This window comes from Hyperoodon ampullatus (genome assembly GCF_949752795.1).
Source record: "Hyperoodon ampullatus genome assembly, chromosome: 13".
Classification (NCBI taxonomy): Eukaryota; Metazoa; Chordata; class Mammalia; order Artiodactyla; family Ziphiidae; genus Hyperoodon; species Hyperoodon ampullatus.
This window is the reverse complement of record NC_136926.1, coordinates 16,575,960-16,594,173: the sequence shown is the minus strand read 5'-3', so window position 1 is coordinate 16,594,173 and position 18,214 is coordinate 16,575,960. Positions and strand designations below refer to the sequence as shown.

Genomic DNA, 18,214 nt, shown 5'->3' with positions numbered 1-18,214 from the left:
AACTCTAATTCAAAAATATACATGCACCCAAATGTTCACAGCAACGCTATTTACAATAGCCAAGAAATGGAAGCAACCTAAATGTCCATCAACAGATGAATGGCTAAAGAAGATGTGGTATATATACACAATGGAATACTACTCAGTCATAAAAAAGAATAAAATAATGCCACTGGCAGGAACGTGGATAGACGTAGAAATTATCTTACTAAATGAAGTAAGTCAGAAGGAGGAAAACAAATACCATATGATATCACATTTTTGTGGAATCTAAAATGATACAAATGAACTTATTTATGAAAGAGAAATAGACTCACACACATAGAAAACAAACTTATGGCTACCAAAGGGGAAAGGGGATGGGGGAGGGATAAATTAGGAGTTTGGGATTAGCAGATACAAACTACTGTATACAAAATAGATAAACGACAAGGTCCTACTATATAGCACAGGGAAGTATATTCAATATCCTTTAATAAACCATAATGGAAATGAATACGAAAAAGAATAGGTATATACATGTATAACTGAATCACTTTGCTGTACAGCAGAAATTAACACAACACTGTCAATCAACTATACTTCAATTTTTAAAAAAGAGAGAACATTGGACAACAACAACAAAAAAGAAAAGAGCCACATTAAATAGTATTTTTTTTCCCTCCAAACTGGCAGAATTTATCAGGAGGAAATGCAACGGGGAATATTAAAAGTTTTACTTTAATCTGGAAGAACCTGGACATTTTTTTCTTTTCTAAAGGATAATTTAGACATTTACTAAGAATTATTTATATAATATATTCTCCTGAGTCTTCCAAGTTAACCCTGAATATCAAAAGGCTGAAGTTTTTTAGCATAATCTCAGTCCCTGAGCTTTATTTATGACATCTGTACCAAGCACCTGTGATTTAAAAAACACTTGATATTACAATAATAACACAATGAATCCTGGCCTAATGATCATCACATAGGTGGTTAAAAAATACACTTTATAGGGTTTCCCTGGTGGCGCAGTGGTTGACAATCCGCCTGTCGATGCAGGGGACACGGGTTCGTGCACTGGTCCGGGAAGGTCCCACATGCCACGGAGCGGCTGGGCCCGTGAGCCATGGCCGCTGAGCCTGCGCATCTGGAGCCCGTGCTCCACAACGGGAGAGGCCACAACAGTGAGAGGCCAGTGTACCGCATGAAAAAAAAAATACACTTTATGAACTTCACAAGAACAAACTGGGACTTCTACTTCTGGCCAAGATGGAGTGACAAGAACTGGATTTACCTTTCTGCCAAACAAAAAAACCCTGACAAAACATTTAAAACAATGGTTTTCAAGACACTAGATATCAGATAACAGAGGACAGTGATCTCTGAAACATGGGAAACATAACATGAACCATACAATCTCCTCAGCTTACCTCCTAGAGAGAATTTCCATGCTGCAGTACAGGAAGAGGAAACTGAGGAAGAACGTGGCAGACTCTGAGTTGAGGAGACAGACCAGAAAATCCAGGGAGACCAAGGCAGCTAGAGTTCATAGAACAGAGTGCCAGAGAGGAAAGAGATGCTCAGAGAACCCTAGAGATTTGCAGAGGGTCCTCCTGGAGTATTCAGCCAACTACTGATTGGTGCGCTTGCATAAGGAAACTACCCAAAGCTGGGAAAGAACCATCTAAAAGAAATAGAAAGAATGGTATCTAGAGATCACATAAGGCTAAGAATAGTGCCTGTTTGGCCGTGTGCTCGGCAGTCCCACACATCTGTCTCTTGCTTCAACAGTGTTTGGACAGAACAGACCCAGGGATGCCCCTTGCGCCACCTTATGACCACCCTCCAACTTTTTTCCAGTTGCAACCTTCAGGATCAGCCACTTAGCTATCCTCGGAACCAGCCAACACCATTTTTTGAGCTTAACTCCTTATTACCGATCAACGATGAGCTCCCAGATTCATCAGAATTATTCCACTGAGGCGGAGGCCACTGTCAACCGCCCGGTCAGCACGCATCTGCAGGCCTCCCATACCTTCCTCTCTCTGGGCTTCTATTTCAGCTGCGATGATGTGGCTTTGGAGGGTATGGGCCACTTTTTCTGAGAACTGGCCGAGGAGAAGCGGGAGGGCGCCAAGTGTCTCTTGAAAATGCAAAACAAGTGCGGCAGCTGCGCCCTCTTCCAGGAAGTATAGAAGCCATCTCAAGATGAGTGGGGTAAAATCCAGGATGCTATGGAAGCCACAATTCTCATAGAGAAGAACCTGAGCCAGGCCCTTTTGGATCTGCATGTCCTGGGTTCTGCCCACACAGACCCCCACCTCTGTGATTTCCTGGAGAGCCACTTCCAAGACGAGGAGTTGAAACTCATCAAGAAGATGGGTGACCACCTAGCCAATCTCCACAGGCTGGCTGGTCCCCAGCTGGGCTGGGAGAGTATCTCTTTGAAAGGTTCACCCTCAAGCACGACTAGGAGCCTCCAGAGTCCAGTGGACTTTGAGGAGTCCCTCTGGTGTCAGGGCTTCTGCCTGAAGTCCCTCTGCACCCACTAGGCAGCTTTTAACCACCCTGGAGCCCTCTCCCATGCCTTGGACCAAATGGAAACAATAAAGCTTTTTGCAGGAAAAAAAAAAAAAAAGAATAGTGCCTGTTTCCACAACCAAGATTCAAAAAATTTAACAGAGCACAGGGCAGAGTACTCAGGAAGGTCTTGCCTCAACAGTGAGAAATAATTAGCCTGAGACTGAGCATTGCTCCAGACCTATGTAAAAAAATCATAAAAGCAAGACCTGAAAGATTCAAACTATTTCAAAGTAACTCAACTGCATCAAAGAAAAAAATCAAGAATTGTTATAGAAACAGAGAAATATCTCATATCCAAAAAGATAAAATTCACAACTTCTGGCATCCAATAAAAGATTGGATGCAGGGCTTCCCCGGTGGCGCAGTGGTTGAGAGTCCGCCTGCCGATTCAGGGGACACGGGTTCGTGCCCCCGTCTGGGAAGATCCCACATGCCACGGAGCGGCTGGGCCTGTGAGCCATGGCCACTGAGCCTGCACGTCTGGAGCCTGTGCTCTGCAACGGGAGAGGCCACAACAGTGAGAGGCCCGCGTATCGCAAAAAAAAAAAAAAAAAAAAAAGATTGTATGCAGAGAGGAAGGAAAACATGACCCATACTAAGGAAAATAATCAATCAACTGAAACCTACCCAGAACTGAAACAGATGTTAGAATTAGCAGTAAAAGATAATAAAACAGTTATTATAAGTGTATTGTATATTTTTAATAAGTTGAGACATGGAAAATATCTCTAGAAGAACTAAACTGAACTGTTAGATATAAAAACTAAAATGCATGAGATTTTTTAAATACACAGATTAGACACTGCAGAAGAAAAGATTAGTGAACTTGAAGGCATAGCAATAGAAAATATCCAAAATGAAAAACAGAGAAAAAAGAATCCAAAAACTGAACAAAAAAAGCATCAATGAACTGTGGGAAAGTTTCAGGCAGACCAAAATATAGATAATAGGAGGCCTGAAAGGAGTGGAAGTGGTGCAAAAGAGTGGAACAGAAAAACTATTTGAAGAAATAATGGACAAATAATTTCCAAATTTGATGATGATTATAAACTCATAGATACAAAAGCTTAATTAATTCCAAAACAAAAAATATGAAGAAAATAACATCAAGGCACATCACAATCAAATTGTTCATTTTAAAGAGAAAAACCTTAAAAACAGCCAATTTTTTAAAAAAGATATGTACACAGGAACAAAGATATGGATAATACCAGATATGCTGGTGGAAACGATGCAAGCAAAAAGACATGGAGCAAATTTTGTGACTTAAATTTTATCAATCTAGAATTATGTACTCAGCAAATATACTCTCAAAAACAAAGGTGAAATAAAAACATTTTCAAACATCCAAAAGCAGATCCACAGTACAACAAATGTTAAATAATGTGCTTCAGGCAGAGGAAAAATGACACCAGATGGAAATCTGGATTTACACAAAAGAATGAAAAACACCAGAAGGGTTAGTATAAAAGATTTTTCTTATTATTTAATCTCTTAATAACAACAGTTTGAGCAAAAAAAATAACAATGTACTGTGGGCTTTCTGATATATATAAAAGAAAAATGCATGACAACAACAGCATAAAGTCCAGGAGGGGAGAAATGGCAGAATTCTGTTGTAAGATTCTCATCCTTCACATGTATGTGAAGAAATACGGTATCACTTGAAGTCAAACTATGATAAGTTAAAATGTATACCATGAACCATGCAACATAACCTCTAAAGTAACACAACAAAGAGTTTTAGCTAATAAACCAAGAGGAGATAAAAGGTAATAATAAAATATAGTATATAAATCCAAATGGGGGCAGAAAAAAGAAGGAAACAGGAACAAAGGACAGAACAAATAGAAAACAAATAGCAAAATGATAGATTCAAATGCCACAATAAAATCAAATTAAATGTAACTGGTCTAAACACCACACTTAAAAGACAGCATTGAGAATTCCCTGGCAGTCCAGTGGATAGGACTTCACACTTTTAATGCCAGGGCCAAGTTCAATTTCTGGTCAGAGAACTAAGATGCTGCAAGCTTCGTGGTGCAGCCAAAAAAAAAAAAGACAGCATTGTCAGACTGGATAAGATAGTAAGACCTAAATATATGCTACCTACAAGAAATGCACTTCATTTTTTAAAAAAGAAACTATTAAGCTCTTGTTTTATTTTTATTATTATTATTATTATTATTATTATTATTTCTTTTTTTTGGCCATGCAGTATGTGGGATCTTAGTTCCCTGACCAGGGATTGAGCCATGCCCCCTGCAGTGGAAGCATGGAGTCTTAACCACTGGACCGCTAAGAAGTACCAAGAAATGCACTTTAAATATAAATACACAATTAAGTTAAAATAAAAGATAAAGCATGCCAACAATAATCAAAAGAAAGTTGAAATGGCTATATAAATATCAGGAAAAATAGATTTTAGAGCAAAGAATACTACCAAGGATAAACAAGGTCATTTCATAATAGTAACTGGTTCACTTAATGAAGAGGACATAAAAATCCTAAATTTTTATGCCCCTTATAATAGAATTTCAAAATTCATGAAGTAAAAACTAATAGAACTACAAGGAGAAACAGAAAAATCCACAATTATTGTCACAGATATCAATATCTCTCACTTACTAATGAATACTAAGTAGACAGAAAATTGGCAAGAATTTAGTAGACTTGAACAACACTATCAACCAATTTGACATGATCAACATTTAGAACACATCTTTTTCAATTGCATACAGAACACTTGTCAAGATGGATCATATTCTGGGTCAAAAAATAAGTCTTAATAATTTCAAAAGCATACAAAGTATGTTTTCTGGAAATAAATCACATTATTGTTGTGTAAGTATCTGACATTAAGCTTTCTGATTGCCAAGGAAGGCATTCATTACAAAAGACTTGTAATAAATATGTTACAAACAAAGCTACTTGTAAGCTGCATTCAGTACAGAGTTATTTTAGTAAATGGAAGTGATATCCATTCAATGGCACTTGTAATAAAGAAGCTACTAACAGAGCTACTTGAAAGCTGCGTTCAGCACAGTGTTCATGCAGTGCATGTAAAGGATATACATTCCATTAATGCATTTAGTGAAGTGGTTAAGAAGACTTGTAATAAAGATGTTTCTAACAGAGCTTACTTACTCAGTTCAGCACAATGTTATTACAGTGATTAGAAGCAATACCCATTCTGTAATGCATGTAGTAAAATGTTTAAGAAAACTATAATAAACAGGTTTCTAACAGGAAAAAAAAAGACATCTATCTCAAACATATTGCCAGTTGTAAGACACAGCTACTAGAAAAACAACCAGATAAGGATTTAGGCTATCCCCACTCACAAAGGTCTCTCTTTCAGAAAGTCCTGAGTAACCTAGATTAACTGACCACTGAGTGATCCACTTCTCCCTTCCCTTACCTTAATTCCTACTCTTAGGCTGTAAATTAGCCAATAAAGAGTAAACCTTCAAAACCCTAGACACTCTAACCTCAAACACTAGCAAAAGTAGAGCCCAAAGTCCATGCTTTCTCTCTACCCATAACCTCACTGTGTGGCTCTCAGGCATCTCAGTGCACACAGAACGTTCTCCAAGATAGATCACATGCTGGGCCACAAAACAAGTCTCAACAAATTTAAGAGTACAGAAATTAGGACTTCCCTGGTGGTCCAGTGGTTAAGAATCTGGCTTCCTATGCAGGGGATGTAGGTTCGATCCCTGGTCGGGGAACTAAGATTGAACATGCCGTGGGGCAACTAAGCCCACATGCCACAACTACTGAGCCTTTGTGCTCTGGAGCCCATGCGCCACAACTAGAGAGAGAAGCCCACATGCCACAACTAGAGAAGCTCGGGCACCTCAACGAAGAGCCTGTGTGCTGCAACGAAAGATCCCACATGCTGCAACAAAGATCCCACGTGCCACAACTAAGACCCGACACAGCAAAAATAAATAAATAAATACTAAAAAGAAAAAAGAAATTATATCAAGCAGTTTTTCTGAACAGAATGATACAGAACTAGAAATCAATTATAGGAATAAAAATGGGAAAAACACAAACACATGGAGACTGAATAACATGCTACTAAAAAACAATTGCATCAATAAAGAAATCAAGGAAGAAAGAAAATAACTCAAGACAAATGAAAATAAGAACACAAATTCCAAAATCTACAAAAGGCAAAAAAGTAGTTCTAAGAGGGAAATTTATATTGATACAGGCTTACCTTAAGAAAGAAGAAAAATCTCAAATAAATAACCTAAACTACCATCTAATGGCATTAGAAAAATAAGAACAAACAAAACCCAAAGTCAGCAGAAGGAAGGAAATAATAAAGATCAAAGAGGATATAATAAATGAGAGAGCAAAAAGAAAAAATAGAAAACATCAATGCAACCAAGAGCTGTTTTTTTGAAAGGATAAACAAAACTGATAGGCCTATAACCAGGCTCATTAATGAAGAGAGAGAGAGGACCCAAATAAGCAAAATAAGAAATGAAAGAGGAGAAATTACAACTCATATCACAGAAACCTAAAAAGAATAATAAAAGAATACTACATATAGTTATATGCCAACACATTGGACAATTGAGAAGAAACGGATAAATTCCTAGAAACATACAATCTTCCAAGACTGAATCAAGAAGAAACGGATTACCTAAATAGATTGATCAATAGTAGTGAAATTGAATCAGTAATCCAAAAACTCCCAGCAAAAGAAAGTCCAGGAACAAACGGATTCACAAGGGAATTCTACCAAATATATAAAGACATAATGCCTATCATTTTCAAACCACTGCAAAAAATTGAAGGGAACACTCCCAAATTCATTCTATGAGGCCACCATTACCCTGATACCAAAACTAGACAAACTACAAAAAAGGAAAGTTATGGGCTAATATCTCTGATGAATATAGTTTCAAAAATCCTAAACAAAATATTAGCAAACCAAATTCAACAATACAAAAAAAGGATCATATACCATGATCAAGTGGAATTTATTCCTGAATGCAAGAATGGTTTAAAATCCACATATCAGTCAATGTGGTACACCACATTAACAAATAGAAGAATAAAAATCATATGATGATCTCAATAGATGCAGAAAAAGCTTCTGACAAAATTCAACATCTATTTATGATAAAAACTCTCCACAGCGCTTCCCTGGTGGTGCAGTGGTTGAGGGTCCGCCTGCTGGTGCAGGGGACACGGGTTCGTGCCCCGGTCCGGGAGGATTCCGCATGCCACGGAGCAGCTGGGCCCGTGGGCCACGGCCACTGGGCCTGCGCGTCCAGAGCCTGTGCTCCGCAACGGGAGGGGCCACAAGGGTGAGAGGCCCGCGTACCGCAAAAAAAAAAAAAAAAAAAAAAAAACAACTCTCCACAAATTGGCTATAGAGAGAACGTACCTCAATATACGAAGTCCATATATGACAAGCCCATAGCTAACATTATACTCAACAGTGAAAAGCTGAAAGCATGTCCTTGAAGATCAAGAACAAGACTAGGATGCCCACTCTCACCACTTTTATTCAACATAGTATTAGAAGTCCTAGCCACAACAATCAGACAAGAAAAAGAAATAAAAGGATTCCAAATTAGAAGGGAAGAAGTAAAACTGTCACTATTCGCAGATGACATGATACTACATATACAAAACCCTAAAGTCTCCACCAAAAAACTGTTAGACCTCATCAATGAATTCAGTAAAGCTGCAGGACACAAGATTGATATACAGAAATCTGTTGTTTTCTATACACTAATAAAGAACTATCAGAAAGAGAAAGCAAAAAAAAAAAAACCCAATTCCATTTAAAATAGCATCAAAAAGAATAAAATACCTAGAAATAAACTTAAATAAGAAGGTGAAAAACCTATATTCTTAAAGCTACAAAACGCTGAAGGAAATTTTAGATGATACAAAGAAATGGAAAGACACACCATGTTCATGGATTGGAAGAATTAATATTGTTAAAATGTCCATGGTATCCAAAGCAATCTACAGATTCAATGCAATCCCTATCAAAATATTCATGACATTTTTCACAGACTGAGAACGAATAATCCTAAAATTTATATGGAACCACACAAGACCCCAAATAGCCGAAGCAAACTTGAGAAAAAATAACAAAGCTGGAGGTATCACATTCCCTGACTTCAGACTATACTACAAAGCTACAGTCATCAAAACAGTATGGTACTGGCACAAAAACAGGCACATAGATCAACGGAACAGAATAGTGAGCCCAGAAATTAACCCACACATTTATGGTCAATTAATCTGTCAAAAGAGGCAAAAATATACAATGGGAAATGACACTCTTCAATAAGTGGTGCTGGGAAAACTGGAGAGCTACGTGTAAAAGAATGATTTTAGAACATCTCATCACACCGTATACAAAAATAAACTCAAAATGGATCAAAGACCTAAGTGTAAGACAGGAAACCATAAAACTCTTAGAAGAAAACAGAACAGAACACTCAAACAGAGCGTTCTGTCAAACAGAACACTCTTTGACATAGCAACGTTTTTGGGGATCAGTCTCCTCATGCAAAGGAAACAAAGGCAAAATAAACAAATGAGACCTAATTAAACTTGAAAGCTTTTGCATAACAAAGAAAACCACTGACAAAATGAAAAGACAACGTATGGAATAGGAGAAAATATTTGCATATGATATGTCTGATAAGGAGTTAATATCCAAAATATATAAACAGCTCAAACAACTCAATATCAAAAAACCAAACAACCCAATTTAAAAATGGGCAGAAGACCTGAATAGACGTTTTTCCAAAGAAGACATACAGATGGCCAACAGGCACACAAAAAATTGTTCAACACTGCTAATTATCAGGATAATGCAAATAAAAACCACAATGAGATACTGTCTCACACCTGTCAGAATGGCTGTCACCAAAATGACCACAAATAACAAATGTTGTTATGGATGTGGAGAAAAGTGAACCCTAGTACACTGTTCTTGGGAATGTAAGCTGACTCAGTCATTCTGGAAACCAGTATGGAGGTTCCTCAAAAAACTAAAAATACAACTACCATATGATCCAGCAATTTCACTCCTGAGTATATATCCAAGAAAAAGAAAACACTAATTTGAAAAGATAGGCACCCCAATCTTCATAGCAGCATTATTTAAAATAGCCAAGATATGGAAGAAACCTAATTGTCCATCAACAGATGAATGGATACAAAATATGTGGTACATATATACAATGGAATTACTCAGCCATAAAAAAGAATGAAATTTTACCATTTGCAACAACATGGATGGAACAGGAGAGTATTATGCTTAGTGAAATAAGTCAGAGAAAGACAAATACTGTATGTTATTTACCTATATGTGGAATCTAAAAAATAAAACAAATAAATATAACAAAACAGAAACAGATTCACAGATATACCTAATAAACAAGTGGCTGCCAGTGGGAAAAAGGATGGGGGAGGGGCAAGAAACAGGTAGAGGATTAGGAGGTACAAGCTACTATGTATAGAATAAATAAGACACAAGGATATATTATAAAGCACAGAGAATATTATAAAATATAGAATATTTTATAATAATTTTAAACAGTATAATCTATTAAAAAATTGAATCACTATGTTGTACACCTGAAACTAATATAATATTATAAATCAACACCTTAATAAATAAAAAAAAAGAAATTCTGACACATGCTACAACATGGATGAACCTTGAAGACATTAAGCTCAGTGAAACAAGCTAGACACAAAAGGTCAAATACTGTATTATTTTACTGATATGAGGTACCTAGAGTAGTCAAATTCATAGAGACAGAAAGTTGAATGGTGGTTACCAGAGGCTGGAAGGTAGGAGAAATGGAGGGGTATTGTTTAAAGGATACAGAGTTCTTCAGTTTGGGATAATAAAAATTTCTGAAGGTGAATAGTGGTAATAGTTGCACAACAATGTGAATGTATGCTGCTGAACTGTACACTTAAACATGGCTAAGACATTAAATTTTATGTTATGTATTTTTACCACAACTTTCAAATTTTTAATGATTAAAATGGTAAATTTTATGTTACATGTATTTTACCACAATTAAAAAAAATAAAATTAACTGACTAAATAAATAAGCTACTGTGTTTAAGCACTCTACAGCCCATCCCTCCCACTGCTTACAAACAAAAACTCTGGAAAAAATATAAAAATCAACTACTTGAGGACTCTGAAAAAAAAAAAAAAAAAGCAAGTGGATTACAGAAGGGAGTCAAATGTGGAGAAGTGAACTGCAAGAAATGTTTCCCAAACTTTTTCTCTTTTTCTCTCTCACAGTTTTGCCTCAAGTGTGTACCCCAATCGTGAGGCTGCTCAATGTAGGCACCTAAAACTCTAATAAAATCCCATCTTTTAGCCTACAGAAACTAGAGAAGGGCTTTCTTCAGGCAGGAAAGTGTGGGGGGAATCCCAGAAATGATAGAGCCAGAAAAGAAGATGCCCTAATTCTGTGTGTGATTCCATACAAGTCCCAGTCTCACCCCTGCACCATGCATGCACATGACAGTCCCAAACCAGCACAGCCAAGGCTTAGAGAATTAGACTAAGATCTGAACCACTGCCTAAAGATGATGAGACAAAAATTACATTCTGTATACAAAGGACAGAAAGATGTCACTCATTCTCATGGGAGAAGACCAATTTAGAAGTGAGCCAGATATTGGAAACATCCAACCAATATTTTTAAAAACAACTATTACAATGCATCCAGTCTATGAAGTTAAGGAAAAAATACTTGAAATAATTTGGCGGGGGGGGGGGTGATAGAAATAGGAATGTTTATTATCTTGATTGTGGTGATGATTTCATACATATGTAAAAAATGTACACTTTAAATACATGTAGTTTATTAAATATATAGCTCAATAAAGTTCAAAAAAATAAAGTAACTTTAATCACATCTGTGCCAAGCACAAGGTAAATATTATTAATGACTATTTTACAGATTTAGGAGACTTAAGTTCAGAAAGATTAAGTACTTGCATAAGATTACCAAGTTAATCAGGTCCAAGATTCCAATGCAGATTTTTTTTTTTACTTCCAAGACTATAATATTATTTTTCAGATACAATATGGGTTTTTATTATTATCTGAGAAAACAATACAGCCTTAACTCTATTTAATTTATGAGGTTATTATCAGGATTGAGTAAAGTACGTCTCTAAGATATTTAAATTTATATGAGGGACTTCCCTGGTGGCACAGTGGTTAAGAATCTGCCTGCCAGGGCTTCCCTGGTGGCGCAGTGGTTGGGAGTCTGCCTGCCGATGCAGGGGACACAGGTTCGTGCCCCGGTCCGGGAAGATCCCACATGCCGCGGAGCGGCTGGGCCCGTGAGCCATGGCCACTGAGCCTGCGCGTCCGGAGCCTGTGCTCCGCAACGGGAGAGGCCACAACAGTGAGAGGCCCGCGTACCAAAAAAGAAAAAGAAAGAATCTGCCTGCCAATGCAGGGGACACGGGTTCAAGCCCTGGTCCGGGAAGATCCCACACGCCGCGGAGCAACTAAGCCCATGTGCCACAACTACTGAGCCTGCATACCACAACTACTGAAGCCCGTGCGCCTAGAGCCTGTCTCCGCAACAAGAGAAGCCATAGCAATGAGAAGCCTGCACACCACAACGAAGAGTAGCCCCCACTCGACACAGCTAGAGAAATCTTGCACACAGCAACGAAGACCCAATGCCTAAATAAATAAATAAATAAAAATTAAAAAACCCACACACGTGTTTAAAAAAATAAATAAATCTATATAAGATAGGTAATATATTATTAGTACATGGATTTCATACCACTAATTACATATTAGTATTTTCCTACTAAATTAAAACAAATTTCCCCTCTAGTAACAAATCCCAGAGGAAGCATCCAGCAGTGAGTAGACTGCATATTAACCTCTACTTTTTTCACATCCCAAGTCTCAGAAACATTATATACTGATGGTACTATGTGGGTTAATCCATTGATAAAATCTATGAAAGATATATAACTCATATATAATCATATGTAGTATTTCCAAAAGTTAATGTTTATTAATATAATAAAAAACATGCAATAATCTCAAAAGATGTAGAAATATATTCCATTACATGGAAATATGGTCACACTATGTTGAATAATAGAAGCAGATTACAAAAAGTATTAATGTGTTATTTGCTCTAAAATGCATATACCTACAGAGAAGAAGACTGGAAATATATAATATACATAAAATATTAAAGAATGATTATATCTGGGTGATTTTAATTATCTTTCTGCTTCTCTGAATTTCCCAAATTTTCTGTAATAAATAAGTAGTTTTTTAATGGGGAAAAACAATAAAAGCTATTGTTTCAAAGTGTAACAATAAACAAAAGGGTCCTGCTTCCCAGGATGGATTATCTTCACTTCTTATTTAAATCAGCGTGTGCCTTTCGTACAAGGTACTATCACAATCTAGTAGCACTCACCTGTCCAACTGCTTGCAAGTTATAGCAGACAATGTCCTTATTGGCTGCTGAAGTTCCATAGAGAAGTGCCTCAATGAGCCAGTATATCCCCAGGAGGAGGTCAGAGAAGCTCAGATAAACGAGTGGCCTTATCTGTAAAGGAATAAAATTCATAATTTCAAAAATGATATAGACAGGAGAATGTAACAATTAATTACTTTTATGTTTTACCCTTCTAGTAGAAAACTGGGCATAATTTTTCTGGGGCCTCTGCTATTGGTTGACTGCAGAATATAAAAGAATACTCCAGGTAGGAAGTAATCTGTAATCACAACTATCCCAACTGTTCTGGAACCAGAGTACTCATGGAAGTATTAGCATTGGAACTTCTTCCTCAAGGAAACAGTGAAAAGATGAGAAATTTTGTGATGGAGACATACCACAAATGGGAAATTTTAAGTGCTCTAGCTGCACAGCCAACATCTTCTAACAATAAGAAATGAGATTATCACCTGAGTGTTTTAGGATATGGTTGAGAACTCAAAGAAAATGAAAACAGGTATTTTTTAAATCTTCATAGAGTTTAATTTGCATTTTTCTTTTTTTCTTTATTGAAGTATAATTGGCAAATAAAACTGCAAGATAAAGTATACGTGATGATTTGATGTATATATACATTGTGAAAGGATTTCCCTCAAGTTAATGAACACATCCATCACCTCACATATTTTACCTTTTTGCATATGTGTGTGAGAACATGTACGTTCTATTCTCTGAGCAAATTTCAATTGTACAATAGTGTTATCAACTATTATCACCATGTTATGTACTAGATCCTAAGACCTTATTCATTTCACAGGTTTTCATATCAATGAAAGTCAAAGTGGAGGAAAATATCAGCATGAGTTGTATATGTTGTCTTTCAATTTCTATCTACATTGCTGAAGTCTGTCTTTCTCATTTTCTAGTATCCTTCTCCTTTTGGCCTCCCCAATCCCACTTTCCTGATAATAGTTTTGGCCCCTCTGTAGAGAAAATTATAATATGTTTATTGAAAGACACCAAAGATCTAAGGTGAAGAAATATACCATGCTCATGGACTGTAAGATCCAATGTTATGAAAATGTCAGTTCTCCTTAAATTGATACACAGATTAAATGCAATCTCAATTATGTATCAACATATCTTCTTGTGGAATTTGACAAAGTTGGCTCTAAATCTGATACTGAAGTACAAAATATCAAGTTAACTATGACACTAGAAGAAAAAGGAGGAGGACGACTTGTCCTACACATATCAAAACAATATAAAGCTGGACACAATATAAAGCAGATGCAGTGGTACTAGCCCAGAGATGGACAAATAGACCAATGGAACAGAATAGAGAGCCCAAAACAAGCCTAAGCATATATATATATAAATGGGTTTTTAAAAAATGTTTATTTATTTTTTATTTTTGGCTGCACGTGGGCTTTCTCTAGTTGCAGCAAGTAGGGGTTACTCTTCATCGCAGTGCGTGTGCTTCTCATTGTGGTGGCTTTTCTTGTTGCGGAGCATGGGCTCTAGGCGGGTGGGCTTCAGTGGTTGTGGCACGTGGGCTCAGTACTTGTGGCTCACGGGCTCTAGAGCGCAGGCTCAGTAGTTGTGGTGAACAGGCTTAGTTGCTCCGTGGCATGTGGGATCTTCCCAGACCAGGGCTCGAACCCATGTCCCCTGCATTGGCAGGTGGATTCTTAACCACTGTGCCACCAGGGAAGCCCCTATAAACTACTGATATATGATAGAGGTGGCTTTTTAGATGAATGGAGAAAGAACAGTCTTTTCAAAATGTGGTACTAGAACAACTGGGTATCCATATGGATAAAAATTAAATTGGGCCCCTACTTTCTACCTCACACGCTCAAAAATCGGTCCCAACTAGTTTAAAGACCTAAACGTGAAAGACAACATTTATAAAGGTTTTTTTAAAGATAATATAGGACAATGTCTTTAATTACTGGTTAGGGAATGTTTTTCCTAAGCAAAACACAAAAAGATCTAAAAGAAATAGTTGAAAAATTTGCCCACATTCAAATGAAAAATGTCTGTGTCAAAAGACACCATAAAGAAAGTGAAGGGCTTCCCTGGTGGTGCAGTGGTTGAGAGTCCACCTGCCGATGCAGGGGACGCGGGTTCATGCCCCGGTCCGGGAGGAGCCCACGTGCCGCGGAGCGGCTGGGCCCGTGAGCCATGGCCGCTGAGCCTGCGCGTCCGGGGCCTGTGCTCCGCAACGGGAGAGGCCACAACAGTGAGAGGCCCACGTACCGCAAAAAAAAAAAAAAAAAAAAGAAAGTGAAAAGACATGCCACAAAGTGGGAGAAAATATTTGTTAACACATATGACTAACAAAGGACCAGTATCCAAACAATATTAAAAACAAAGCACAGACTTCCCTGGTGGTCCAGTGATTAAGAATCCACCTGTCAACGCAGGGGACATGGGTTCGAGCCCTGTTCCCGGAAGATCCCACATGCCACAGAGCAACTAAGCCCGTGTGCCACAACTACTGAGCCTGTGCTCTAGAGTCCATGAGCCACAACTACTGAGCCCACGTGCCACAACTACTGAAGCCCGCACACCTAGAGCCTATGCTCCGCAACAAGAGAAGCCACTGCAATGAGAAGCACGTGCACCACAGTGAAGAGTAGCCCCCACTCGCCGCAACTACAGAAGCCCACGGGCAGCAACAAAGACCCAACGCAGCCAAAAATAAATAAATAAAATTTATTTTAAAAAAACAAAGCAAACAAAAACTCTTACAAAGCAATAAGAAAAACCAACAGAAAAAAATGGACAAAAGATTTGAACAGGTACTTAAGAAATCCAAATGGCTGTAAAAATGTGAAAGTATGCCTGACCCCATTAGTAATCAAGGAAATTAAAAAATTAACTATAAGGAGACCAAAAGTCAATCAATCAATCTACAATGAGATGAAAATTACACACCCATGGCAAAAATTTTTAAAGTCTGACAATATCAAATATTAATGGGAACATGAAGCAATACGACATTTCATACACTGCTGGCACAACTATTTGGTAAAAGTCTGGCACTATCTAGGGGATATGAATATCCTATATTGTTATTAGGTAAAATCACTAGAGAAATTTTTGCATGTGTGCATCAGAAGACATGTGCAAGATTGTTTATAGCAGCACAGATAGATATATTGTGGTATGTTCATAATATAGAATGCTAAGCATCAGTGAAAAAGAAATGAACCAGAGCTGTACACAACGCCATGGACAAATCTCAGAAGTGATACTGAGGGAAAAAAGCAAATCACAAAGCAATACATACCAAAAAATAGTGTTACCCCATTTATGTCAAGTTCAAAAATGCAAAACTAAATTGTTTAGGGATATATACATTACTGGTAAAACTGTACATAAAAGCCAAGAAATGATTAAGCAAAAATCTGGATAGTGGTTACTGCTAGAGGTGAGGTTGTGATTGGGGAGGAGCACAGTAGGAATGTTTGGGGATACGAGCGATTCCTATTTCTTGTCCCAGGTTTTGTTTATAGCCATCCATTATATAGCACACATGAGTTTTATGCCTTCTAAACCATGGCTGGTATATCTCACAGTAAAAAAGTAAATTTAAAAATTTTTGGTGCCCCCACCACTGGGTCCGCAGGCCAGCCCGGTCCCTGGGATGTGCCCCCCGTGCAAAAAAATTACTAAGTTATCAACAGATACTACCTAATATAAGAACTAATCTCCTCACCTGTACAAAAGGGAATTTTTCTCATACTTTTCTTCCAAATGAGAGGAGAGTTAAGATGCTAATACCTTGCTAATAGGGGTAAATGGTCAAGCTGCTTTGGCTAACACAAACAAAAACAAGTGAAATAATATTTTAAACTGTATTTACTAAATACCAGATATTATTATTTTAATAATATATATCCTTTGCTACAAGGAAGCCTGTTAAGGTTCCAGCCAGGTGGCATATTCATAGATTTTACTGGTCTATGACCTATCACAAGTTTATAACTGTTAATGGGTAAAAAATTAAAACTGAATACAAAATAAACTCTGGAGAAGAAAGGCGGCCAAGCAGCTTTTGTGAGCAAGAACATAATTATGGTCATTGAGTCAATAGCCTTATATATAGGGAACTGTTGGCCATTAAAACACACCTAAGGTCTTTGGCACAGAAATAAAGGATAAAAAGAGGTTTATATGGGCTTCCCTGGTGGCGCAGAGGTTGAGAGTCCGCCTGCCGATGCAGGGGACGCGGGTTCGTACCCCGGTCTGGGAGGATCCCACGTGCCGCGGAGCGGCTGGGCCCGTGAGCTATGGCCGCTGAGCCTGCGCATCCGGAGCCTGTGCTCCGCAACGGGAAAGGCCACAACAGTGAGAGGCCCACATACCACAAAAAAAAAAAAAAAAAAAAAAAAAAAAAAAAAAAAAAAAGAGGTTTATATACTTTCACTCATGGTTGGAAAATCATGAGTTCTAGTAACAGGAGATAAAATCAATCAATTAAACAACAAAACTTAACTGAGCACCTATTATTGAAATTAAAAAAGATTCCACCCCTTCTATGTTTAACAAGATACTGTGTCAAAGGTAATACAGAGAAATGTATGATACAGGTCATGCTTTAAGAAAAACACAAAATATAAAAAATTTTAAAAATGGGACTTCCCTGGCAGTCTAGTGGTTAAGACTCCGTGCTTCCACTGCAGGGGGCACAGGTTTGATCCCTGGCTGGGGAACTAAGATCCCACATGCTGTGCAGTGCAGCCAAAATTTTTCTAAAAAATAAAAAAATTAGGGCTTCCCTGGTGGCACAGTGGTTGAGAGTCAGCCTGCTGATGCAGGGGACACAGGTTTGTGCCCTGGTCCGGGAAGATCCCACATGCCGCGGAGCGGCTAGGCTCGTGAGCCATGGCCACTGAGCCTGCGCGTCCGGAGCCTGTGCTCCGCAAAGGGAGAGGCCACAACAGTGAGAGGCCCGCATAACGCAAAAAATAATAATAATAAAAAAATTTTTTATTTTTTTAAATTAAAATAAATAAAAATACAATCAGCATAGTGCACGGTAATAAGACGAAAACGCTTAAGACATGATCCTAAATATGAAAGCAAAAACTTTAAATACATTTGTACTTGTCTCATTTAAATCAAGAGCA

The 18,214-nt window shown here is 37.8% G+C and overlaps 1 protein-coding gene across 1 annotated transcript in view; it reads right to left on the bottom strand.

Annotated features, from left to right (window-relative positions):
- TMEM116 (transmembrane protein 116) overlaps positions 1–18,214 on the bottom strand; it is a gene marked incomplete at its 5' end in the record, with an annotated part of 106,838 nt that overhangs the window by 73,519 nt on the left and 15,105 nt on the right. Inside the window, one exon of the mRNA XM_079718137.1 lies at positions 13,053–13,184. Coding sequence (XP_079574263.1) covers positions 13,053–13,184 — 132 coding nt within the window. The remainder of the gene's footprint in view (positions 1–13,052; positions 13,185–18,214) is intronic.